At 44.2% G+C, this 26,075-nt stretch overlaps 1 protein-coding gene across 2 annotated transcripts in view; it reads right to left on the reverse strand.

The window, feature by feature from the left end:
• Window positions 1-8,473: 8,473 nt before the first annotated feature.
• The window catches only part of dock1 (dedicator of cytokinesis 1), a 160,912-nt gene continuing 143,310 nt past the window's right edge, over window positions 8,474-26,075 (reverse strand). For both annotated transcript variants that reach the window (XM_062413855.1, XM_062413856.1), the window contains exons 45-52: window positions 24,635-24,811; window positions 23,607-23,690; window positions 15,820-15,957; window positions 15,280-15,422; window positions 14,923-15,121; window positions 13,081-13,258; window positions 12,287-12,438; window positions 8,474-11,114 (exon numbers count right to left, since the gene is read on the reverse strand). In XM_062413855.1, the coding sequence (XP_062269839.1) occupies window positions 11,019-11,114; window positions 12,287-12,438; window positions 13,081-13,258; window positions 14,923-15,121; window positions 15,280-15,422; window positions 15,820-15,957; window positions 23,607-23,690; window positions 24,635-24,811 (1,167 nt within the window). In that variant the 3' untranslated portion in view covers window positions 8,474-11,018. The remainder of the gene's footprint in view (window positions 11,115-12,286; window positions 12,439-13,080; window positions 13,259-14,922; window positions 15,122-15,279; window positions 15,423-15,819; window positions 15,958-23,606; window positions 23,691-24,634; window positions 24,812-26,075) is intronic.

Raw genomic sequence — 26,075 nt, forward strand, 5'->3', positions numbered from 1 at the left:
AAGCCACAGGTTTTCTCCACTTGGACCTCGGAATTTTTTTATTCAAATGTGACATTTGGTGACATCAGATTTAAAATGTGATGAGAATAGAATAAAGAGAAGAAAAAAATCGAAATAATCAGCAGGCCATTTAATATATAACATGGAAGGAGGTGCTATGTGTTACTAAAGGGGTACAACACATAAACAATAATATAATAATCAGCTCCAGTAGAGTTGGACTGTTTGGATTTGATTTCATCCACGTGGTGAGAGGAGCAGTGTCAGTCCTGGAGAAAACGTCTGGCAGATAAATGGAGTTTCGACTGACAGGGGAGCAAAAGAGAGAGAGAGAGAGAGAGAGAGAGAGAGAGAGAGAGAGAGAGAGAGAGAGAGAGAGAGAGAGAGAGAGAGAGAGAGAGAGAGAGAGGACTTCAACCCATCGGTACTTATGATCCACATCCATACACCTGGGGAGGGTACAGACCCACATTTTGAATTTGGATCCATGCGTCTCCTGCGCGTCCTGGCTATGATGATGAAGAGGAGGATGAGGAAGAGGAGTGGGGCTCTACAGGCTGCAGCTGGACTCCTGCACTAATCGCCGGCGCATTCCTCCTCTCCATGACCTTGATGTAATTGTTTGGCTCCAAGGTGTTGTCCCGACCACGGGCCGTGCAGCGGTGGCGAGCAGCGGACTCCGCGGGGGGGCCAGTGGCATTTAACCCCCACATGAAAACAGCCACAACCTGTGAGGTGTCTGACAGCCGCTGCAGCTAATTACTGGTGACCGGTGTGCTGCTGCTGACTGACTGCACATGTGGATCCAGAAGGAGCCAGACAGGCACAGACCCTGCAGCCACCGACACTTGGAATCTGTAAAAACCTTAAATCCTGCACATTAAGGCTGAAAAATAAATGACATGACCTAAACCTGAATGCTGTTTTTAATATCACATTAGTTTATCTAATTAACTACTACTGTTTTTAAATGGTAAATTTTGTGTTTCTCTTATGATTTGTTTTATTTATATATTTTTTTTATTTTAAATCATGATTCAGTTACTGTTTGTTATTTTTGATTTGGTCTCCATTAAAAAAGAAATAGGCAAACATCAGACACCAGGAGCCGTCACAACTTCCTACGTTTTCCTCTCGGATAAAGTTCAGAGATGTCAAATGTGGCTCAACTTCAAACCCTCCCATGTCATTGTAAAGTAATGATTCAAACATGCTGACTGTGTGTGTGTGTGTGCATGTGTGTGTGTGAGTGGGTGGGAGGGGGGGATGTCTATTGTTACCCTGCCATGTCCGTCTTCATCCCCCTGTTTCCTGGAGCTTTTCTGAGGTCATGGGAGCTTTTCTTGGGGAGATCAAGTCAATCACGGCGAGGTCAGAGCCACTGCAGGCGCCTTCAGACCGAGTGCAGGGAAGAAACACTGCTGCAGGTGATGTGGGGAGGAGGGGGGGGGGGGTCCTCGCTACTGCTGCTGCTTTTCCAAATATCAGCAAAATTTCACTGCAGTAGATTTAAACACCTGCTGGAATCAACCCAGATGGTTGATAACAATAAGGCCTGGTCCCTGCACAGTGGAGCCTCGGCATCCACCATGTGGCCGTGTCACTTAGAGATCTGCAGGTTTATGGCTTTGGAGCAATTATCACCCTGTTAGATACATGTAAAGCCGCTAAACCCATTAAAGGCCCAGTTAGAGTCATTAACTTTGACTGTGTAAACAAAACTATCCCTGGAGCCAGAGGGCCTGTGCCGCTCAGAGTCTCCCCCTAGTGGAAGAACAAAGCAAAACAGGCAAAACATCCATCCTGTATCTGTACTCTTAAGGCTGGAGAGGGGATTTAGGGTTCTTTATTCAGGAGAGTGGTGAAGGCGTATCCACAGCGAGAAACAGTAATTATGGGATATGTACCTGAGATTAATAAAAATAAACCTTTTTACTTATTTTCAGACATGATATCTTGACTATGTCTGGAAGATTGGGTTTGCACATTATCCAGAGTTTCTCTTTAACATATGGAAACTGGCAGCAGGTGATTGTTTGAGTCAGGCCTATTCACAACAACACAAAAATGCAATTATTGCATGTTTTTGTTTGGAGCACATCAAAACCCACATTGGCCTTCATCACCAAAAGCTCTTATATCTCGTCGTCTCTCCAAGTTGACATCTTCCTCAGCGTCTTCCACGCGTATGGCTCCTCCTTCTCATCTTGAAGTATTGAACTGCTTTTTAGTGTCATAGTCTGCACGTACATCTTTATGCACAGCAAAGCATTCAGGTCGAGCAAAACTCCCCTTGTGTGGAGGGGCAGTGGAAGTCTGCTGTAAAGCGGCTTCAATTTCAAACACCACATATCATCAGCACGTAAACATCTCACAGTACTCGTCCACCTGCGAGGCCCGGGGGGGGATGTGTTTCTTAGTAATTAGACGCTCCTCTCCTTGTCGCCCCGTCTGACCAATTACAGTTTGGCCCTGACAGTGCGTCTTGTCTCTACGAGCTAAGGAGGCAGCCCTGCAGACAACACTCCGACCAGGGGGGAGGAAGACATACAACCAGCCCGGCCTTCTGCTTCTCCCCTGCTGCAGCTGCATTAGCTTAATTCTCTCCTCCGCTGGGCAGATTTACACCTCTGCTCCTGATCACCTCCTGGGAGAGATCAGACGCTGCTGGTCTGCTGGAGCGGGGCCAGCCGAGCACCAGCACCAGAGGTTATATATACCCTGTGACTGCTGTTTTCTAGTCTGGCCTTTAAATACAGAAACGTGGAGAGTCCTGAAATTAAGATAGAAGAGATATTTCAGTTCTAAAATGCCATTAGCTGTTCAATAACCGCTGCTTAAATTCACTTGTTCAAAAAACCTGTTGACATGAGCTGATGCAGCAGGATGCTGGTGGTGTCAAGACTATTAACATGCCCCTTAAAATGAGATATGCTCAAGTCAGAGGTTAATGCCACTGGTCGTTACTCATGGAGGCAGAGTGGTGCACTAACAGGATAGTCCAGATGAGGGCAGCATTGCTTTAAACATGAAACTCCCCCAGCCTTCCTAAATAACACCATAAATAGATGTCTGCAGCTTCCTCTGAGGCAAAATGCATCAAAACATTTAAACACAGAATTCAAGGGATGCACAGACGTCAGAAGTTAGAGTAAAAGTTATGAAACATGTTGGGATGTGGAGAATCCCTACAGCTCCTCCGATGCTAATCACTCTCACTGCGGCATTAGAACTATGAGTCACGTCACAATAATAATAAACATATTCTGCTTCAGTTTATCATAACGTCAGACGTGAGCTCTGTTATGTTTGATAACTAATGAAAGATTGTTATTTAATAGTCAGAAAACAGCTCGCATATCATCAGCAATCAACGAATGAAGCAATGAATCTATTTTATATGTTCACATAACATACCTTAGAGGGAGATAAACAAAATATAGAGAGATGAGATCACCGGATTTAAAAGTAAAGATTTAATTTAATAAAGTAATTTTGATATTCTTCTATCGGGACACTCGGTTCTATCCGTGTGAATCAGAAACTAGGAGGGAACTCTGCTTCCTCGTGGAGCCAGTCCCCCCCCCCCCCCCCCCCACCTCGAGGTATGTCTCCTAGCAACACTACTCACACCGACTGCCTGGGAAACCCGGAGCTTCACGACGGCCCGAGCTGATATGAGATGTAGATAATAAGGTACAGAGAGGGTAAGTGATATATTTAGTGCTGCACGTGGTCACAGGGAATCTATCACAGCTTAAAAGCTGCTTCTCCTGAGCTTTAGGGTCCGACGTCGTGATAAGGCCCTGATGGAGAGTGTGTGTCTGTGTGTGAAGTTAGAGGCAGAGCAGAGGAGCAGAGCTGTTCCATCACCGGTCTGGCTCCCAGCGACCAGGGCAGCAGTTTACTGGGAAGAAGAGAAACCGGCTCGGGCGACTGTCAGCAACATCTCTCACTTTAAAACAGGGCTTGAAACTTCACTAACACCAACTCAGGATCAGTTCATCAGTTTATTCACATTTCATTGAGCTTGTGGTGATGTCACTCAAACTTTCATAAAATCTGATTTGATATAATTGTATTTATTGAATGTTTGATTATGCTACTTGAGTGTAACAACAGATAAGATTGCCCCTTGTTATCTAACCTTGAGGCCCCGGACCTGTAAGACTCCTGTGAAAAATTATATTACATTATATTGTTGGACCGACTAGAAACATTACTTCTTTGTTCTTTTAAATCAAAGTTAGCAATTGTGTAACTTGCCAACTTTGGTCAACATAACATAACACTAAGTCAACATATCTGAATTGTATCCATTGTCCAACTTACAGTCCAAAACTAAATATATCGAGGTTTACCATTTTGAAATAGAAGACAAAGGGGTGGCTGTGGTTGAGGTGGATGTTCTCCAACCTGAAAGGTCGGCAGTTCGATCCCCAGTCTGACCCATCTGCATGCCAAAGTGTGGGGTGAATGTATAACTGTACTGTAAAGCGCTTTGAGTGGTCATCTAGACTAGAAAAGCGCTTTATAAACACAAAGCCATTTTGCCATCTAAAAAGGAAATAAGGGTTGATTTTATTTACAAAAGAGGGAAAAACAACAAATAAGCCAAATATATCAACATTGTTTCTAATCAGTAAGTTACCAATCGCTCAGTTTCAGACACAGCATGACAGAGACAGCTGGAACTGTAGCGTCGTGTTAAAAACCTCTCTCAGCTGAAATAATTCCACATCATCAGCTCCTCAGTGATTCGGCGTCTATTAACTTTTTGGAAGAATTCAAACAAAAGGAATTCTCCGTGAACAGCAGAGACCCGTCGAACCGACTCAGTGGGAAAGTTGGGTTTCATATTCCCAGAGAGAAGATTCAGATCCTCTCAGCACGAACAAAGCCGAGCCTCGTTCTCTCCACACGTGTGACGTTCGCTCTGGGATTGAACGCGACTCATTCCCTCGGTTTCACTGAACCTCTCGGTGTCGACTCGATGCCGAGATGGAAAACCTCGACACAATCTGTGACAGCGACACACGACGACTCCGCTGTCACGTCTGTTGACACGTTGTTTACACGTCTGTCGACTCGTTTGTTTACGAGACTCCGAGACAGGCAGCTGCACATTCAGGGCCGATGGATGTGAAACGTTCTTCATCTCATATCCAGGCTGACATTCAGAGCGACAGGCTACATGTTGATTCCTCTTACGACACGTCCTTGTTCATTAGACACTTGACTCTAAATGGCATCGTCCAATAAAAAGGACAAAGTGATGGGGTGGGGGGGTGGGGGTAGCTGACTGTGTTTTAGGTGACTTAGGGGGACAGAGGCTAAACGGACCTGGAGGGCCTTACATCGAACCACTGGGGGAAATCTACCACCAAACCACATCCCCGATAACCTTAAGAACAGGTGTTTTGGTATCAAACCGATAAACAAAGTTCATACTGTGTGTACTATGGTGGCAGAAAGTCACAGAACTTTTCCTTAGTTTGGTTTAGGGCTAATCACACGGCTAGCACAGCTTTAACTGCTTAGTCTAGTTTCAAAATGTTTACCGCCAGGTAAAGATACTTTCACTCTTGCAACTTTAAAGTACAGTTCCCACATGGATGTGAAGAGAAACTTGCAGTTCAGGCCTCAAACCGGCAGTCTGCTCCTGGTTGCCAGATCAGGGCCACAAGGAAGCCATAGCAGAACCGCATGCCAAAAAAGGCCCAGATTTGTTTTGGGACATTTTGGCCACATTTGCCGTTTTACAGGTGGGCAACTTCAGGCTCAAATTGGTTTTGCCCGGGCCACAAGAAGTGCTGCATCTTCTTCATCTGTGTCGCGGACTATTTGCCTTGTCACAGGACGTTTGATTCGTGGATTGAGATTGAGAGGCGATGATTCTCCACTGAGACGTTCATGTGTGTGCGACTGGCCTCTTCCACTTTCTAGTTCGTTTCTCATATTTCTGACACCGAAAACAACGAAATCTACACATTAGAATTCCGAACTTAACTCCGGAACCATCCTGTATTCTCTGAGTGTCGGCCATATTAACTGTTTATAACCACGTCCATTACTGAGTGCTTATGGTGAGTCTCCATTTGGCGCTGAAAAAAAAAGAGCTTTGTAACCCCCACAGGTGTTTGTGGATATACGCACCGCTGTGGATTTATGGAAATGAAGTCCTGCTTCATTATGCCAGGGAGACATTTAAAGAGAGGTTCGCACATCCGCGGCCTCCCAGCAAATGAAAGTGTGTCGAGAGGGGAAAGGAAAATAATACACATGATCCCAGGCTTCAATGACAAATGCGATGGGGACAGAGCGCATTGTAAATACAATTCTCCTGGAGAGAGGAAGCTAGCCCACAGCTTCGCCCTCCACAAAGCCCCTGGAAATCCTCTCAATTAAGCCGAGCCTTTGCCTCTGCTTCGAGGGGGGAGAGGCTGGAGCATAATGCCTGAGCACAAATCACCGAGAGCCTATTGAAATAGCTGCCAGTGAACTATGTAATAATACCACTAGTGAAACGACTCAGCCCTTTATCCCCTTTCAATTGCGAGGGCGAGATACTGAGTGTGCGCTGGGTAGTCCTTGATAAGTGAATTAAGCCACTGATGCAACTTTTGGTTCCAATCTCACAGTTTGGAGAGGACTTACTGTGACTATAAACATTCATATATAAAATAATAAGTGCCACCCCCCCCATCCCCCCCCACGGACTTCTCGAATTGTTTGGAGTGGTATTTGGTGGAGGAACCTTTTGGCAGCAGCCACAGCCTCGAGTCCGACTGAATCGGCTTTAAACAGCAACCCAACTAAACTCTCCCTCAAAAATTGCTTTTGTTGTTTGAAATTGTATCATTCCTCTGCCAAGGAGGTTGTGTGTTCACCCGTGTTCTTTGGTTTGCTTGTTTCCCCTTAGATTACACAAATATTACTCAGTTTGGTTGGAGGGAAGGACCTTTTTCATTTTGTTGGGATCATCAATTAAAGAACATTTCATTATTTATTTATTAACATTTGCACTGGTTTCTTAGGAAATATTAATGGATCTCGATGAAAAAGCCGGGCACATTATGTGACTGATATTTATGAGTGTGCAGCTTGGTGCAGCTTGGTTGGCTGTTTGGACCTTGGCCAAGGTGTTTGCTCTACCGAGTCTGATTTTTGCATATTTTGCCGTTTACCCTGCTTTACTTCAACTTCAGTGCTTTTACTGGAAAGAGCAACATGGGTAAAGTTTAGTCAACGTCATCAATGACACACGTTGGAATGAGGCATGTGCACGACACAGCAGTGTGAGATAAATCACTTCCTTTTAATGTATTCTGCTGCATTCATGTTACCTGCACCCCCGCAAGCCAACCAGGCGGCAAAGAATCATCAAAGCATCACTTTGAGTAACGTCTGGTTAACTTTTCTTCTTCTTAAACGGCGGTTTTCTCTCGATGAAGCTGAACCACAGGGGCCAGACTGTTACGTCTTCCACGTTAATGTTAAACAGTACAGAGCGTCCACAGGCCTCCTCCAGGCAGATTTACAGCTGTTCACTTTTTAATGCTCAAAACTGTATCCTGGCTGAGTGAAGGAGACGCTGGCTTGGAAATGTTCTTCTCTCCCTCCTCCTCTGATCATCACATCTCAGGAGCCGCGCTGCAGATTCTACTGCAGCGAGGCTCCGAGAGTCTGGAAGTAGACTGAGCAGCTGCTGGACTTTGCAGATTCAGGTGTTTTTGAACCTGCAGTCACTTGAATGACACACAAACCTTCACTGAACTAGCTATGGCTTCTGGCTCCGATAGTGATGAGTTCAAGTGTAATATTCTGAAAGGAGTATTTTTCATTTAACGGTACAATGGGAAACCTCGGCCCCTGGGGGTCTCTCAGACGATGTGGTGAAGCAGCGTGGGATCATGGGAGCTGTAGTCTTCACCACAATGAAATGATAATTTTGATCATTAAGAGTGACCAATAAAAGCAGTTATGACACGAATAAAAGGCAAAACCGAATTGAAATGTCTTCTTAATTCGATTAAAATCTCTCTGGGTTTGAACATTGATGGAAACATTTTGGATAATAAAATACACAACATAGGTCGAGTCGTTTTTAGACATTTTAAAGAAGAATTGTTACATTATGATATCTTTAATGGGTGAGGTTAGATATATGGATATTGTTTTTAAATGATCTTTGTGTAAACCATCACCGCCATCGTGTTTTTCAGCGTCTATTTATTCCCGTTGCCATTGATTGGCAATTAGGAATAGTTGAGAAGTTCATGGCCATTACGGGTCCCTCATTTTTCTCTCTAGCCTTTAATGAAAACCATGTTGTTGTTTTTTTGTGGTTATTGTAAGCAGAGTGCGGTGCTGCACGGGATCAGGGGTAATGGTCCTTACGAGGAAACGGGCCTTGAGAGGAACAGGGATAAAAAGAACGAGGGAAGAGGAGGAGGAGAAAAACACTGGTATGATTGTAAAACTTGCATTTTTATTGAATATTACCTGCTCCATTCTTTCTGCTTGCAGAGCAATTTATCAGCCTGACAGAGAGCGCGTGGTCAAACTGAGGTCCTCCACTGCGCATGGAATCATCAGTGGTAACATTTACACAACGACGGTCTCTCCGGGATTCAATTGATTTCACTGTTTAACCATCTACACACGGGCGAGAGAGAGAGAGAGGGAGCGGGCGGCACAGGAAATGGAAAACGCTGCAGATCGACTTATCTTTACAATAACTTTTCAGACTATTTCTCTTATTTCTAATACACAAGGTTTTAATCCTCAGGAAATAGAACACGGACGTCAACAGAGAGGAAACGTGTCAGTCATCGTTCCTAATTAGGACGACAGAGAGATTGGTCAACCTTCTTAAGATGCTTAAAAAAAAAACACACAAAAAACGCTCAAACAACAGATGCTGCATTTCTCAGGTGAACACGCGCAATCTGAACGTGTCAGCAGAATGGGGGGGAGAGCTGGTTTTTACGGTGAGGACAACGCAGCCTGTTAATACATTCGCAGATTTATCAAATGTGCAGGCTGCAATTAAACAAGGGTTTATAAAACACGGAGGTTCAACAGCAGGGTTTTATAGCAGCCTTGAGCCGCTGGAGCACAAATAACAGCTGTAAACAGAATGTTTGTTAGACTGATGATCACAAACCACACGATGGAATGAGACACAAGGCAGGAGTTGTCTTCATATGGGAAGGAGGACGACTAATGAAGCCACGCGGAGGAAGTCACAACATTTACCTCCAATTAGAAGAGACTTTTTCGGTTTACTTTCCCTCTAGTGTGTGAACGTGAAGAAGAGCTGCTACAGGTGACGTGTTTTTGATTTTTTAAAGTACCTAAAACTTTTCAAGTAATAAAAACAAATTTAAATTATGAACCTGAAAATCAGCATATTGCGTCTCCTTTAATAAAACCGATCAGTCGTTTGAAATAAAGTCTTTATTTCCTAAAAGCTGAACGCCTCGAGGTCCGTCTGTGCCGGAACGATTCACAACGACCTCATCGTCAAGTTATTCCAGCGACACCCGAAGTGACGCAAACGCAACTCAACAAATTGAGGAGTAATTGAGTTTAAAGCTGCTGCTCAACAGATAATTATACACTGACAAAGTGGAATCATTCATTTGGAGTCAAAATAACAATCAACCCATCAGGGAGAGAAAGCGGAGAGAGAAACACGTCAGACTTCGATGACATCTCATCTATAATTTCCAAACAACTAAATGAAAAAATGTATTGGCGTGACATTTTGATACGCCGCAGCAACGTGAGGAAACTAGAGATTTTAAAAAAAAAATTTAAGAATGAGAAGTCGAGGAGTTTTGTACAAAACCACTTTTAAAATTGCGTGAAGCAGGAGGAAGGCGGCAGGTTCACCTGAGTCGCTCCAGCAAATGTGAGGTTCCAGATTCACACTCGCGGCTTTGAACAACGATCACCAGGCGAGCAGACACATTATGTGAAGGAGATTGCGTTACTCGATAGAGAAGTCGTTCCGGGGCAACACGGCCGGTGTGTGGATGATGAAGTGGCGGTAGCGACGGCTGTCAATCAAGCAGACGGGAAGCTCAGAGTGGAAGTGAAGAAATCCATTTCAGGAATGGGCAAAGAAACCATTTTCAACATCTTTTTCTTTGAGGGAAAAATAATATAAAAAAGGCAAAATCTCTCTTTTTTTAAAATACATACATTTGAAAGTTTATTCAGAAGTGATGTCAGTAGTGAGCCGGGAACAGTCAATATTATTGGAATCCAAGGTTACAGCAATCGAGGACAAGGTCCGAGCAACGATAATGCGATGTGAGTTAGTCGTATGTGCACTCCACAAATTTAACCAATGGAAATCCTCGATGGGTTCTCACATACCAACTCCATCAAGTCCCCGTCAATTCAAAACCTACAGGCCCTTTTTTTCTTTTCGTTTCATATAAATGCCACTTAATCTAAATGATACGTTAATACAAAAAAAGAGTCATGATCCAATCACAGACAAAAAAAACAAAAGGAGAAATAAAATCAAATCATATATACAAACCTCTGTACATAGTGGGAGTATGAATAAAAAGAGATAAAAAGGAATTCAATGAGCTATTTGATCTTGTATACTCGAGAGTGGGCCGGTACTGGAAAGCTGTTGGTTCTATCCCAACACTGAACTGGTGTCGTGATGAAGTCTGGAGGTGGCGAGGCAGCGTTTTACAAATTCAGTGACTCTGTGCAACGCTCCCCCCCGCTGCAGACGGCGTCCACGTCAAACCGAAGGCGAAATGGAAAAGTGAAAAAAGGATGATAAGAAGAGGGCGGGCGACTGTGAGGTATTCATCTTGTCAAGCTGGGACAGGGAGCGAGGAATGTGTGGGTAAAAAAGAATAGCACAACTGCTTTTCAAGGGGGAGCGGTTACTGCTGATGTTGATGGTGAGTTTTTTTGTAGTTGTTGTTGTTGTTGTTGTGTCGTCAGTGTGTTGTTTTGGTCCTACTGTCAGCGTCTTTTGTTCACTGTACAATTCCTGAATCGATGGAGGCCTGCTTCCTGGTGGTCTTGGGAGGAGGCGGGGGAGGGGTCTTGCTGGGCAGAGGAGGTGGGATGTGCTGCGAACACACACAAACAAAAACATTGAAATCTCAATATTCTTTAGCGGAGGCAACTCGGCTCCAAGCCAAAAGCCAGAGCTCAGGATTATAAGCTGTCATAAGGTGATTGACAGGAATTTTAATAGAAGAACTAATGCTGGGATCAGTTTACACAACGCTGGTGTCAGATCGGGTGGTGCCTTAAAACTGTCGGAGCGCATATTTGTCAGACTACAACTTGGACCACAGCCGATCACATGATGAGAGAACAGTGGGATGGAAGCGGAGCGACAGACTCTTTAGATCAAGAATCTGTTTTATTCTGACAAACATCATTGCACTAAATAGAAGTTATCTTTCTGGGTCATGGATATTTCAATCTGAGCTACTGATGTTTTCAGATCATTTTTTTTAAATCTGAAAAATACACAAGAACAGGTCTTTATTGGATTAAGTCCCTGAACACCTGAGTTTAGAGAGACAACAGACGAGGGGTACTGCTCGTCTGTTGTCTCACCTCCGCCTCCGTCAAGGACTGTAAATGAAGAGTGGCTGTCGCTCAGTCTTAGAGCATCTGCTCTCACTACGCTGCTGTCAGTCCTCTGCCACACAGTACGTGTGTGTGTGTGTGTGTGTGTGTGTGTGTGTGTGTGTGTTTGTGCCCAGGCTCCATTTTACTACCTGTCCATGGGCCGTGACAGTGGATAAATAAGATTAGTTAAGGTGTGGCGAGGAGAGAGGATGGGCAGCGGAGACGTCGCTGAGTGTGGCGAGACGAGCCGCTGATTAACAGCGGGAGAGCTGCTGATGGATGTGAGGGGTAAAGTAATCATCCAATCAATCACGTCTGAGCGCCGGGCCGGCCGGAGGGGGAGGGCGAGTATAAATAACAGCGGGGTGGACAGGCGGCGGCAGCCCCTTGCTGCTAACTGACTGATGCCTACACTCGTCTGTGACACAGATTACAAAAACGACACACATGGAGACGCAGGACAGGTACAAACCTGAGTGAGGAACACGCGTGCACACACGGAGACATGCATGCACCCACATGAGCGCGGGATGTACACGGGGTAGGTGACAGTGGAGGAGGTTGACCCAAATGTCAAATGCGTGTAGTGGCATCTTGTTTTATTAAAAGTGCCATACATCATTAAGGAGCCCCTCTCAGGACTAATTAAAACACCTACCCTTGGATGGGGCGGGGGCGGCGGAGGCGTCGAGGGACTCGCCAGGTCTTGATTATCGAGCAGGTTCCCGTAATCAGATGTGATGCCTTTCACGGGCAGCGGGGGAGGAGTTTCACCCTTGTCGGAGCAGCCCATCCCGTTCAGCTCCAGATCTGCACGAGTACATCAGGTCATCATCAGAAAAGATCACATGGCCTGTTTCTGCTCACTCCCAGTTCTAGACTAAGTGGATTTAAAAAAAATGAAATAACAGAACATTTGAGAGCTAAATGTCTCTGAGGCTCCCCCCTGATGATGTCATCTACACATTTGTTCACTCTTTACTTCACCCTCATCAAGGTGTGGTGTTACACTGGCAGAGATGCATGATGGGTAGTGTTGCATTTACGGTTAGAGACCCTGACCATAGACTGGCTATAAAGATGGACGATGTGATATCCTGACTAAAAAACAGATCAAAAGCAAGTTCTCTTGTTTTTGGTAAATTTACATCCTTGATCAGTAGCTCAACACATTGAGCCGCTCTGTGTGATGGTGCCGTCAGCTGCCAGCGTGGTGACAAAGACACACATCTAGAAGTTAACCTCTGGTGCTGACAGTTATAATTTGCGGGGCCATTAAAAGAAGTGTGGCTCATTTCACACATACAGTATCTCTGTGTTCCAGATCAAACTGTGAGCAGCCTCTGTATCTCAGCGTGTGCTGACAGGGAGGTCCTCACAGATGGTGCAAGCTGCTGTCCAAAGATCACACAACCTGTTAATTGGGTGAGAATAAAGTTAAGTCGCTCTTACTGGAACCAGCGTGCAGTGAAAAGGAGAGTTTGCTCCTGGGCGTGATGGGCGGGGGTCCCGGTGAGGAGGAGTAGTTGGAGGAGGAGGACGGGGGTCCGGGGGACACAGAGAGGCGGCGGTCTCCACCTATCTGGCTGAGAACTTGACTCCTTGGTCTCTGAGGCCGCAGGGGGCTGATCTGTGTGATCGTGGATGAGGAGAAAGAAAGTAGATGTTATCAGGGGCGGCTCTCAAGAGTAAAATAACCTAAATTACACAACAAGTCAATAAAACAGAAATGAGAACGCAATTTACTTTGAGGACAATGGATGAAGTCGACCATGAAATATAACAGAAAATCAATGAAAGATAATTTAAATGAGAAAATGAGGCCCAAGTCTCTTTTGGGACTATTTTGTGTGCATCCGTAATAAGTCAGCTATTTGTATTCCTAGAGGAGAAACCATTTGGATCTTTTTGAGTTGTAATATCTTATCTGTGGTTAAATATCATTGTTCGCATTCGGGGCTGCGTTGTCCCGGCTTCATCACTGCTGGGATTTGAATATGAAAAGACACAGCCTCAGGGCTCTTCCATACTGTTGGCTACATTAACAAACAACTTTGTAATTGGCCAGACTCAAAGCAGCCGGCCACGAGGGAGACGCTGAACACACACACAAATTCATACAGGTAACTGAGAGCTGAGATTTGCATTGAGGATGAAAAGCTCTTTCTTCATTTTTTCCGCTCCAGACGATAACTTCAAATCCAGCTGCAGCTGCTTGGCAACCACCAGATAGGTGGCCCTAGGGGCTCTACCCTTGACCCCTGAGGCAGGGAGCTTGTATGATGAGCCAGACGGCTCCACCACTGTCGGGGGGCCCCCTTTGGATCCCATCCCTGTGCTTATCTTAATGCTGCTCGCAGGGGAACATTCCCACTGGGCATGCAGAGGACAGTGATACCTCGGCTGTAATGGACACAGCGGGGTGAGGAGGGACATGAGCAAAGCAGAGAGAAGGGGGGGGGGAGATATGTAGAGAACTGAGGGGGGGCAAATATTGGGGAAGAAAAAAGCAAAGAGAGAATGACAGAGTTGAAGAGAGCAGAAAATGTGTTAAAAAGAGATATATTATGTTCATTGGAAAAATATGATATTTGATTTTTCACTCTGATCCTGTTCTTTTACTTTCTTTAAAACTTGATTTGAGAACAACACCAGAGAAAAACCTTTGGAAGCTCTACTATCAAATTATTTCTCCTTTTCAACCATAGAAATGCACAACAAGGGGATGTACGATAGAGTAGGACAGAGAAAGAAATGTAAGAACATGTGAAAGCTTCAGGAAAGTAACAGAAATAAGATGAAGATGCACTTATTAGTCCCAAACACATGCACAGAAATGCAAAGGCACACTCATCCATGTAGGGAAATTTAACTCATGCTTTTGACCCATCTGGTGCAGGACACACAGAGCAGTGAGCGACCATGTACAGAGCTCGGGGAGCAGATGTTGGGGGATTAAGGTGCCTTGCTCAGGGGCACTAGACAGGGTAGGGAGAATCCTCTTGGATTTTTGGACAGATCAATCCAGGTTCGTCTTTTCTTGTCTCTCCGTGGAGTCGAACCAGAGACGAACCAGAGACCTTCTCTGCCAATAGTCCAAGTTTCTGCCACTAGTCCATCGCCTCTCCCGATGAAGAAAGAAAAAATGAAGGAGAGTAAAAGAGTTTCTATAAGATGAGGAGGAGAGAGGAGGAAAGGAGACAAAACAAGACAAAATAAGAGGAGAAAAGAGAGAGGAGAGGAGAGGACGAGAGGAGGACAGGAGGAGAGGGAAGAGGAGGAGAGGGGCAGTACCGTCTCTGATAGTATGACAGCCTCAGCGGGCTGCAGCTGGATCTCCGTGGTCTTCATCTCTTTGTCAAAGATCTCCTGGTGCTTGCTGTTCCTCTTCTCCTTCTTCTTGTCTTTGCGCTCCCTGTCGGGCTCGTCGCGGTCCAGCTTGTCCTGAGACTTGGTGTGCAGCTTCTTTGGCAGGAGAGGCTCCAGGGCAAACCTGAATAAAAGATAATGTGATATTAGTAGGATCAAACCCCCTTCCGCTCGTCTGCGAGGCAGCTCCATCAATCCTCTACTGGGTTGGGGAGATGGGATGGGAAGCAGGAGAGGTTGTGTGGTGATCTAAGTCCACAAGAGCTGTGAAGTAGTTGTTACCCGTCTGAGCCCGGCCTGGAGGGAGTGTTGTCAGAGGAAATGGAGGTGACTGAAGCCACCGACAGCGGTCTCTGGGAGGAGGGCATGGTGAAGGAGCGCACCATGGAGTGTGGACGAGGCCCCCGCCGCTCGTCTGCTGCCGGCTGACGACGCAGAGACAAACATACGGAAAGAGTTTAGCTTCTAAGTCACTGTAGCCTGCTTTGATTTTACATGAGCATTGTTATTTATGGTTTTATGTCATTAGAACATGTTCAGTAAAATTCTAACTAAAAGAGAGGTAGAGATTCTGTAGAGAAACCATCCCCTGGCAAAGGTATGCTCAACTTCAATTATACTTCAGTGCAACATAAATTGAATTATTACTATCTATCAACATCTGTGAAACTATATATTTATCATTATTTTCAGTGGATTATCATTGTTATAATTTATAATGAAGGCCAGAAGAACCAGTGTAATTTGAAAGCAGTGCTGCAGATTCTACATCGGAGCTCTTCTGATGTAACAGAAAGGTCAACGACAGGTAGAAGCTCTCACCAGGGTCTTGACGCCGTACTGCTTCTCCACCTTCTCCCGCAGCTGCTTGAAGCAGGCCTCCAAGCGGTCGTGGAAAGGCCTCAGCGCCTCCGTGACCTTCTCTCCGTGAATGCGAACCCCCTCAGCAAGGTGCGGGATCTAGCAGAGGTAAGACAAACCTTTAGATACAACACACCCTGGGGACAGGAGCTGTTAGCTACAGGGTGGTTACTACCAGGTATATCAAATCAAATGAATGTGACCTTTAACTCCCCTGAATGTGGATTATAATGGAGAACAGTGATTGTACATCACTTTGAGTAGGTGTGGACGCACAAAGAGGGAATATCTGTGCAACTGTATCCAGGTGGAGGTGGAGAAGGCTGTTGCTATGAAACCTCCCCTCCTTTCCTCCCACCACCAGCATCAACACGACATAACACAGATATAATAATCATGGCAACGAGAAAGCACAGGCAGGCTACATATACAGGCATGTACAGGCATGTACTGCTACAAAGCTGCAATGCACCCGTCCAGGATCACGGCTGCCTCTCACACACAGCAGGCAGCTGTTGAATAACAACACCTAACAGAGGCTGCCCAGGTAGAAGGAGAAAGAGACAGAAACTGCTGAAAACTAGTCATTAGGGAAACCCCAGTGCCACATTGAGTGTCTGGAAGCTTTGCCGACTAATCTGGCTCGTCTCGGTTCTGTGTTTAACACCATCGTTGGCTGCGGGTACGGTGGTGAAGAGTCGCACAATAACTCGCCAGAAACCAGCAAAGATGTTACAGTCAGCTGTGGTAATGCGGACCTTTTCTTTTCCATGGAAACTGTAAAAAATAATGTTGTGACTGCCTCGCGATGACGTAAGGAAAACCCTGAAAGAAAGTGAGAAGAAAACCACAAACGCTTTTATGCTTGGAAAGAAGTAAATACAGAGAAATAAAGCAAATTTATGGGATTTATTTCGTCATCCATATTAATCTGTCCCGTTTCGGAGTGATGCATTTGCACAGCACTGAAGTGCAGAGTGCATCTTGTGCCTCTTTATTAAGTACAGTAGCTTTCAACGCCCTGAACTAATGGAACAAAGAGGCTGCTCAGAGTACAAAGAAGTGTGTGAAGTATCTGGAATAGGTGGACCATTAAAGAGAAGACTGCAAGTGTGTGTGTGTGTGTGAGTGCATGTGTTCGCTAACCTCTGATTGTCTAGGGCCTGCTCCTCCTCCTTCATATTCTCTAAGGGCAAACTGCCCCTCCACCCTCTACCCTCCACCCTCCAGAGCAAGAACTAACTTCACTCACTCAGCTGGCACACAACACCAATTCAGCTGATGCAACCTTGTGTAAAAATCTCAAACCGTGCATACATTATTTACAAAGGGATTCCACTTGTGTGTGTGTGTGTGTGTGTGTGGGGGGGTCCTTATTAACAGTGATAAAAAAGACTAATGGTAAAACGCACTTTAAAGTCCCTGTTTGTTTCAGGTTCTCAGCAACCTGTTCCACTGCACTACTACATTAAACAGCATCTTGTGATAAGAGCACCACACGACGAGGGGGGAGACACTCACATGTATTGCAACATCTAAAATCCAGGATCTTTCACTCACTGAAGCGTAGCTACTCTGCTGCGCTCCACAAAAATCAAAGCTTTGCAACAGAGAGATAAATGAGAGGAGGCTACAGACACACTGCACAGGTTTCCCCTGGCCCCTCCATCATCACCGCCGAGACCTCTTGGAGGAGAGAGAAGCGCAGGGGACGGGACTGGAAGACAAAAAAAGGTGAAGGACAGAGAGGCAGAGGGGTGGAAAGGGTTAGAAGGAGGAGAAAGGGAAGATGACAGGAGTCAGAAGGACGGAGAAAAAAGACAGAAAGGGGGAGAAAAGGCAGCGAGAGGGAAAGCTGAGGCAAGATTCACGTCTCCCAGGATACCCACATCTTTTTATAGACCTCAGGATGATTGAGTGCGACTGAGTGGCGGCATGGCAACAGGATTCTGCTTGGTGGCTGCATGGAGATAAGTTCATTGTGGGAGACACTCAGGCTCAAGGTAGCGCACACGCACACAGGGTTGTGCTCTCCTTATTAGGACTGTGAACTGAGCCTTAAGCCAAGTCCACAACCTACAAAGTCATCTGAACACTGACCGAGCCGGACCCGGACCCGATGCAGTAAATATAAGCTCTGTGCTCTACCCTGTCCCATGAAAAACGTCATCACACGTCACCACTACGTCTATCTTCACCACCTTCGCCCCGCCCTGCGCTCTGATTGGCTGGAGTTGAGCAGAATCCAATCAGATTTCCAACCTGTTGAAAATCTAGTCAAAGTCTGCGACATGTTGAATGATCAGGGGTTTGGCAAAACTTGTCGGTGACGGGCAAATCTGTCTGAAAATCGTGTAGTGTGAACTAGGTTTGACCAAAACCTAGTTCACACTAATCTAGCCATGTCCAGTTCACGCCTAATTTTAACCAGGACCTCAGAAATGACGTTTTGCTTCGAAGACCTGGCTTCATGTTGGAAATGGTCCTAAAGAGGCAACACAAATTTGTACACGCTCACTAGTATAATTACATGTAACTTTCTTATGTTCTTTTTTTATTCCAGCAGTCACACAGCGAGATGTTACCTCATGAGAGGCTGATGTTAATAGCTCATAATTAGACAACGGAGACCTGGGGGCTGCATTTATAAACTCCAGCATGGATCCAACTCTACAGCTCATCTTACAAAAGACTAACAATACATGCTGCAAAAAAATATTCTAACCTGGGAAACCGATACAACTTTTACAGGAAGAAGGGCACAGTTGGAATGTTGGAATTCATCAGTTAAGGATATGATACAGGGACAACTTTAAAAATTGGATTTCTAATCAAATTGAAATCTCAGAAGAAATTGACAAACACAAAACACTTTGCTTTTCCTGACAAAGACACAGTGACATTACCAGTGGTTGGGTATCACTGCTCTGATCAGCCTCACTTCATATCAATCTGTAGAAAGATGGAAAACAATGTCTGACAAGCTGAGGACAGGCCGATGTGTTTACCATCACAAAGAAAACAAGTGGCTGTGAAACACACAGGCGTCATCTTCAGAGCCAGATATTGTTCTAAGGGGTTGATGGAGGCAACCAGAGCAACAAAAAGCTGGTTAACACTGAACATGTGTTGATAAGGCAGACAGAAGAAGAACCCAGCTGGATGCACATGTTTTTCTATTATTCTACCATGGCCCGGTTTATCCAACCCAGTTTAGTAAAGATGCCAACTTCAGTACTGTCAGTGGTACAGATATGGGTTTGTACGTCGGTTGAGGCTTGTGTCATGATGAGTGGGTACTAAAGGAAAATGGGTCATAAAGGAAAAATAATCAGGCTCCTGGTCAGAAAGGCAATTTACCTGCGAGTTTCTGAAATCAGTGCCATATGAAGGCTAGAAAATCAGTGCCAGTTAAAATAGAAACGCCCCTTCACAACTTGACAATTCTCACTGATTTATCAGTTACAGGGACAGATCGAATCCACAGTCTGTTATTAGTGACCCCCGGTCTATGCCATGGACTCTACCAATTATTTCATTAGCTGGAAAGCCAACAATTAAGTACGAATTGAGCCGAAGGACACCAAGCAAAAGTGACCCACACAGGCTCATTGGTAGCAGTGCCTGTAAATTGGACCAAGCTGGTAAGCCAAGAATACTCAATTCCTATAATTCTGTGGCCCATAGCTGTCAATAATCATCTGACTCCAGCTTTAAATATAGTAAATCATTATGACCCCATGAAACATATGAATATATAATGAGCACAATACTAATAACAATAATAAAAGGTGGATGTTCCTCTGCATATTAAAGACTAACTATGTCTTTCTTCATTTCCAGCAGACGAAGGCTTGATATTAACGCACCTTCTCCTTCATACTCCAGGCAAATCACACACTTGAAGTTATCACACAGGTTCCACACTTTGTGAGCATGCAGGTATTTCTAATGAAGCCCCCAACCAATTTTGAAAGAGGCACATCCCAATACCATCAGCGGAAAAGACGTATGAAAGAAGTGGTCTGTTTAATATGAGCAGTGTTTCTCTGAGCCCACTGTTCTGAGCTGAACCCTGTCATCCGGTCCCTCTCTAATGCACAGTGAGCAGACTTCACCCTGGGGTGCTGGGACAGCCACATTGCCTCTGCCTGGTATTAAGGGTGTGATGACACATTTAGACCTTTCATGAAGGTCATGAAGGTCTTAGGGACAGACACACACAGCCGGTGATGAGTCCGACAGAATGTTAAACAGACCGACTTTGCTCTAGCTGTTTCTAAATTCAGGGGCCACATCCTTCGGAGGCTGCATCTCAAGGCCTGTTGCTTCAAAGCGGTGCGACGACGGTGTCCTATTTCAAAGGCTCATGCATCATTTGATCCCCGAAAAACTAAGGCTCCAACGTGTGGATTCTTGTCAGAGCAGCATACACCATGGTCATAGTTTTAAATGTAAAAATCCAATCCTCCAAATCAACCGAACCGATTGAATTTATTGATCTCACGCAATGTTGAGAAGCCCCTCGTGAATGTTGGGATTTGGCGCTACACAAATAAACTTGAACAGAATCGATTTAGACTGCGATGCGACCTATAATCGAGCTGCAGCGAGAAGTCTCAGGTACATTTAAACATCTGTCCGACGTCGTTTGCTAATTATAACAAGAAACATCAGAGAAAACACCTACTTTATATTTGCCAGGGAGCTTTTTTGACAATAGCTAATTTCCTGATTTCCACTCGCTCATTTCCTCTCTAATTACTAGATGAGGACGACGTGCGTCTCGGAGTAACAGTGCACGCTGGCTCATTTCTCCCTGTTTAGTTTGGAGTAGTCTCATCTTCATTTGTCTCATTTGGACAGATTCAAGATGGGAGATAAACAAGCATGCTGGCTCTGGCACGGAGACAGCTGATACCATTCCAGACCAATGGCTCTGCTTTACTCATCTCCTTTTCAAAGTTCCATGTGTGTGTGTTTGTGTGTGTGCCAGGGGCTCGGCAAACGTGTATCTGCTTTCTCTGTGACATATCTCTGTGATGTTCAAACCAAACAAACTCAATCGGGTGTTTCTCCTGCTTATGGAAGAGAGAAAAAAACAACACTATTTGTGAGTTAAGGGAACGTGGGGGGACCTTTTTAACCTGACACATCTGCCAAGACACAGCAAGTCATTTCTCACACACTGGTACGACTGGTGTGTACAACAGAGCCGCCGCTAATTAGCACTGCGGATTGTGGGTGGGTGATGATTTCAAAATTGCAGTGTGATTTTCGAACACTATTTTAGTCCAGCTGAAATCTCACGTCGGTGCTGAAATGGAGCATTTCACATCCAGGCATCACTTTGGAACCAACAAGCCAAGATTTGAAACAAAGACTGTGCTGCTTTTTACATTATTATTCAGCGCCTCTCCTTTGACATGGATACAAAAATAACTCACGGGTCTTAAAGGTAAAATCTAGACGCATCCTGAAGCTGTGTCGGGTATAATGTATTTGTGATATGCGCCTCTTTCCAGTTGTGATGAAATACTGACACATTTATTTATAGGGTTCCCTCACCTGCTTTGACAGCTTCTACTTCAGTCATTAGTTTACCTTCATTTTTCCCACGTTAACACGGTGATAAAACTAAGTACGCGAATAATACGGAAATAATGTTTGTGTAATAAAGATTCCAAAAAGACAGGTCTACTTCCAAGGTAAAAACATCAACTAGGAAAACTTCTGCGTCTGAAGCAAGGAGAGAAAAATAATACCGGGGTATTTCTGTTGTGAATCCTCTGTGCCTTATAAAGACAAAAGGTTTCACAAACACAAAAGAGTCAAACTTTTCACATTCAGAGAAGCCCCACCAAGAGATACGGAGCACAAAGACGACCTATTTTTCAAACAACAGAGACAGCAACAACTATTGCAAATTCAATTAACTTCATGCTTCCTTCCTTGCAAGTAGCAATAGGTAGAAGAAAGAAGAAAAAGGGTTAGTTAATTGAATATGTTCTCAATTCCAGGGTGAACCATAAGGCATGAAAGTGTGACTTCCTGAGTATTAAAGCGACATTTAGTTTACAGCTCAATAATTAAGAGAGTGCAATAACAGAAGAACAACAGAATAGAGTACCTACAGTGCAGCTTTATAAAACCCCAAAGGGAGGAGGTTTTTGTTTTTCCTCCAGAAAGCAAACACATCCAGGAGCTTATTAATGAAAGATGAGCTACAAATGAGCGAAATATCTGCTGAGGTTCGTGGTAAGCTGTAAAGCAGCGCATGTTGAGATGCATCCAAACAGTGTGTGTGTGTGTGTGTGTGTACATTTCCTGTCTGCTGCGTGTGCACATCCTTTAGACTCAGCGAGGATGCAAGGCTCGCACAATCCGCCGGTGCTGATCCCGTGCAGTGTCTTCACGCATCGGGGCTTCCTCCCTTGCTTCAGAGTGTTTGCTTCAGCACAATCCCTCGCTATTATTTCCACTGAACTCTATCACACACGTATTCTCTTGTGACTTGAGTTACTGTCATTGGACATCTTCCCAGAGCACACACAGGTTTGTAAGATGATATTATATTTTCCGCTGTAACCCTTTAGAGTGGGATTTTGCAGCAGCAGTGACAAGATGTCTCATAAATATCCTTCAGCATTGAAAGTCTCCGCAGTTGATTTAAATTAACTCCCCAAATATTCACGACAAGACAGGACCCCACACAACATATGATTAGTTAAGATGAGACAAACTTAATTGATACCAAGTCGGATAAATTCAGTTGTTACTGCAGTAGAGAGTCAGAATGATGCTGAAAAGTGAAATGTGAAAGTATAATATAGATTATTATAGGCAATAACAAATATAATTTCTAATAATTTACACCATTCACTACGGAGAGAAATACTATTTGAAGTTAAAATGTACTCTGGTAAGAGTGCAGTGGTACAGGATGATTGCACGAGGATGTATAATGTAATTGTGCATTATGTTACATTACATTACATTTCATTTAGCTGACGCTTTTATCCAAAGCGACTTACAATAAGTGCATTCAAACCCGAGGGTACATACCAAGGACGACAAGAATCAAGAAAATACAGTTTCTTCAAATAAAGCAAAACTACAAAGTGCTATAAGTAAGTGCCATTTAAGTGCTACTAAAGTGTTAGTTTCAAAAAGTTGTTAGTTAGTTTTTTTTTTTATGTATATAAATATACATGAATAAATATATATGTAAATAAGTGGAAATATAAATATGGAAATATTGAAATACATGTTTATATATACAAAAATACATTATAAAGTAAAATTAAGAACCACACTGCCTAGTGTCTGCAGAGCTTCTGATTTTGTGGCTCCCAAATTTCTGGCTATGATTTCATTACTCTAATAATGTAAAAAAACTAAGTAACTTCCTTATCAACACATGATTGGCTAAGAGAAAAGCACAAAGCAAAATTCACTCGAAAGCTCATTATAGTGAAAGACCAAGAGCTATGAATTCACATCTTCATGCCTCTCACGCTTCTCCATACCATCGAATTCGTGCTCAGTGTTCTGACTGCCTGTAGGCTACGCCGCTCTTCACACATGCCATTGAATATGAATTATGGAAAATTATGGAATATGTCATCTTTTAAATTAAGCGAGCATGTACCTGTGAGGAGCTGTTCATCTAACCCCCGACCTCTGACGGGAGAGAAACTGTGATTATGCGACACCATGATCATATGTAACTCTAGGGTCTGTCTCACCTGCCAGGCGATAAGGTCCTTCAGTTTCTCCATCTTCTCAAGGTCGTCTTGGTGCTCCTGCGTGTACTTGTCATTGAAGAAGGCCTGGGGAAGAGGAAGATGAGATACTGGAGTGAGTAGGTTTGCATGACGGGAGGAATCGGAAATGCACAGGAAGACGAAAGAGGAATTGTTAGGGGTTTGGAAGTGGGGCTGATGAAATGATAAAAAAATGTAGTCAAGACATCAGTCTCTCCTCTACCACCTGCGCTTCCTCACTGAGATGAAGGAGTGACCCCGGGGCAAAGAATTCACATCGCACTTCCTGACTCATCCTGCACTGTTTCAACAAGACCATTATGAATCTATTCCAGGTCGTGAAATATGTAGGAAAACCAACAGGCCCTTTTTTATTTTATCATCAAACACAAGATAAAAAAACTGATTCCCTTTCTACACGAAGCGCTACTGTGTGAAAGTGAACGGAGCGTGCAGCCAATAAATGAGAAATTTGATAAACAGTTAAATTGGAGTTTAAATCAATGTCTGTCCAGAAAAGAGACTGTATATAAAAGGTGGAAAACACATCTCCACTTCCTCCCACTATCCAGAAATGAAGCCAACATATCCCGGAAGGCAGGTCATGGTGCATCGATTCCACTGCGGAAGTCAAATCTTTCACATCTTTGCCAATGTCTTCTTTGTGTGTAGCATCTCTTTTTCATTTTGAGATATTTATAATCTTTTGTTTTTTTCCGTTTTGCCTCCGTCAGATTTAACAAATGCTTTAAAATGTTCCTGCTGTATTTTCACATGGGCTCACGCTGACATTTTCTGGACATCTTAATTAGGGTCTGAGGGGAAAAGTTCCAGAAGATGTCTGGAGTTCAGTATAAAATCAGCTTTACAGTTAAGAATTCATCTAACTTTCAGCTAGAAAGCAAGTAAGCCCATTTCCAGACCATGGCTTTATGGCTTCTGTTAAAGGGATGCTTTAAATCACTGACATGCACATAGAATAAATCCAGACTTTCTATCACGTTGATTACCTTCTCATAGTTGGTAAAACCTCCCATGACAGCTGGGTCCACGATCCCATTCAGCAGCATGGAGAGCGGGTTGATGGGAAGGTTGGGATCCGTGAGATGCCTCTGCACCATGCTGCTGATCTTCTCATTGGTCAGCTGCATCGTTTCTATGGCGTTCTCCAGTGGACTGATCTCCTCCTGTGAGGCGGAGAACGCAAAGTTGTCACCCAAACATTTCCAGCACTTCCTCACCTCTTTTAATTCATACACACACACATCACCACTGTGTCTGTAATCCCAACAATGGAGATATTTTATCTTCACCAAGTTATAAAAAGATGGGCTTAGGAAACTTGACACATAAATCATGTAGGATAGAGAAGCAATTCATCTTACTGCACCAAAACATGAACCTGCAACTGTCAAAATGAAGAGGGATAATGTTTGCAGGGGAATTTCAGTTCCTGGGTCAACTAAATATTCTGAGAGAACATGAAGAAGATACTTTAAAAAAATGCTGTCAGGAATTCCACTCATGTGTTAAAGCCAACGACAACTCAGTCCTAATGTCATTAAGTGGAAAGACAGAAAATCAGGGAAATAAAACACATTTCCCTCCATCTTTCTACTGAGAACTAACTCACTAACTTCTACTAGCAAAAACACAGGTGGATTGTTGATTAAATGTCAAGATTTAGACTCCGGACCAAACATAAGATGTTTTGCCAGGAAGACAAATCTCCAATCTGTGCCGGTGTGTCTCAGGCCAGCTTGATAAAAAGCATTGTCAGATCGCAGGCTTAAGCTCGATGAATCTCAGCCCAGTCATTAAGCTTTAAATAGAGAGCTTGACCTCGGGGACCCGGCCTCTCCCCGGCTCATCTGGAGGCCAAGCTGCTCCTGACAGTATGTTCCAATCCTGTCGACTAGTGTTCTGCTCTGAATTAGAGTGGCAGCGAAGAACAACACTCCAATACATGGAATCAGGAGTTAAGGAGTGGGCAGGGGGGGAGATCAAGGTTTTTTTCCCATTGAAACGATTGTGGATGTAGAGACCGGAGGGACCATTGTGTTGAGCTAAACGCCCGAGCTGCCGGGTGTGTGGGAGCCGCGTGATGCTATTTGACGGCTACGGATGCTGAGGGAGCAGAATGTAACAAAGCAACCTGGCTAAATATAATCTCTGAGAGAAGGGGGAGATGTTCCCCTCTCTGTTTCTACAGAAAGTGACAAATCAAAGTGACAAATGAAGAGTAATCGATTGCAGAATACGACGCCAAGAAGATTACGCTAAGTAGTGCATTTGTTTAGGGACAAACTAATGACGCCGGACGAGTTGAAGTGAAGCTCTAACTGCACTGCGACTTATATTACTGTGCTCGTCTCCCCAGGGATAATTCAAACTAAAGCCCATTCCAGGTGTTACAGTAAACACTAAAATGATTTGTTTCAGTCAGACCAG

Source organism: Platichthys flesus, chromosome 20 (genome assembly GCF_949316205.1).
Source record: "Platichthys flesus chromosome 20, fPlaFle2.1, whole genome shotgun sequence".
Lineage (NCBI taxonomy): Eukaryota > Metazoa > Chordata > Actinopteri > Pleuronectiformes > Pleuronectidae > Platichthys > Platichthys flesus.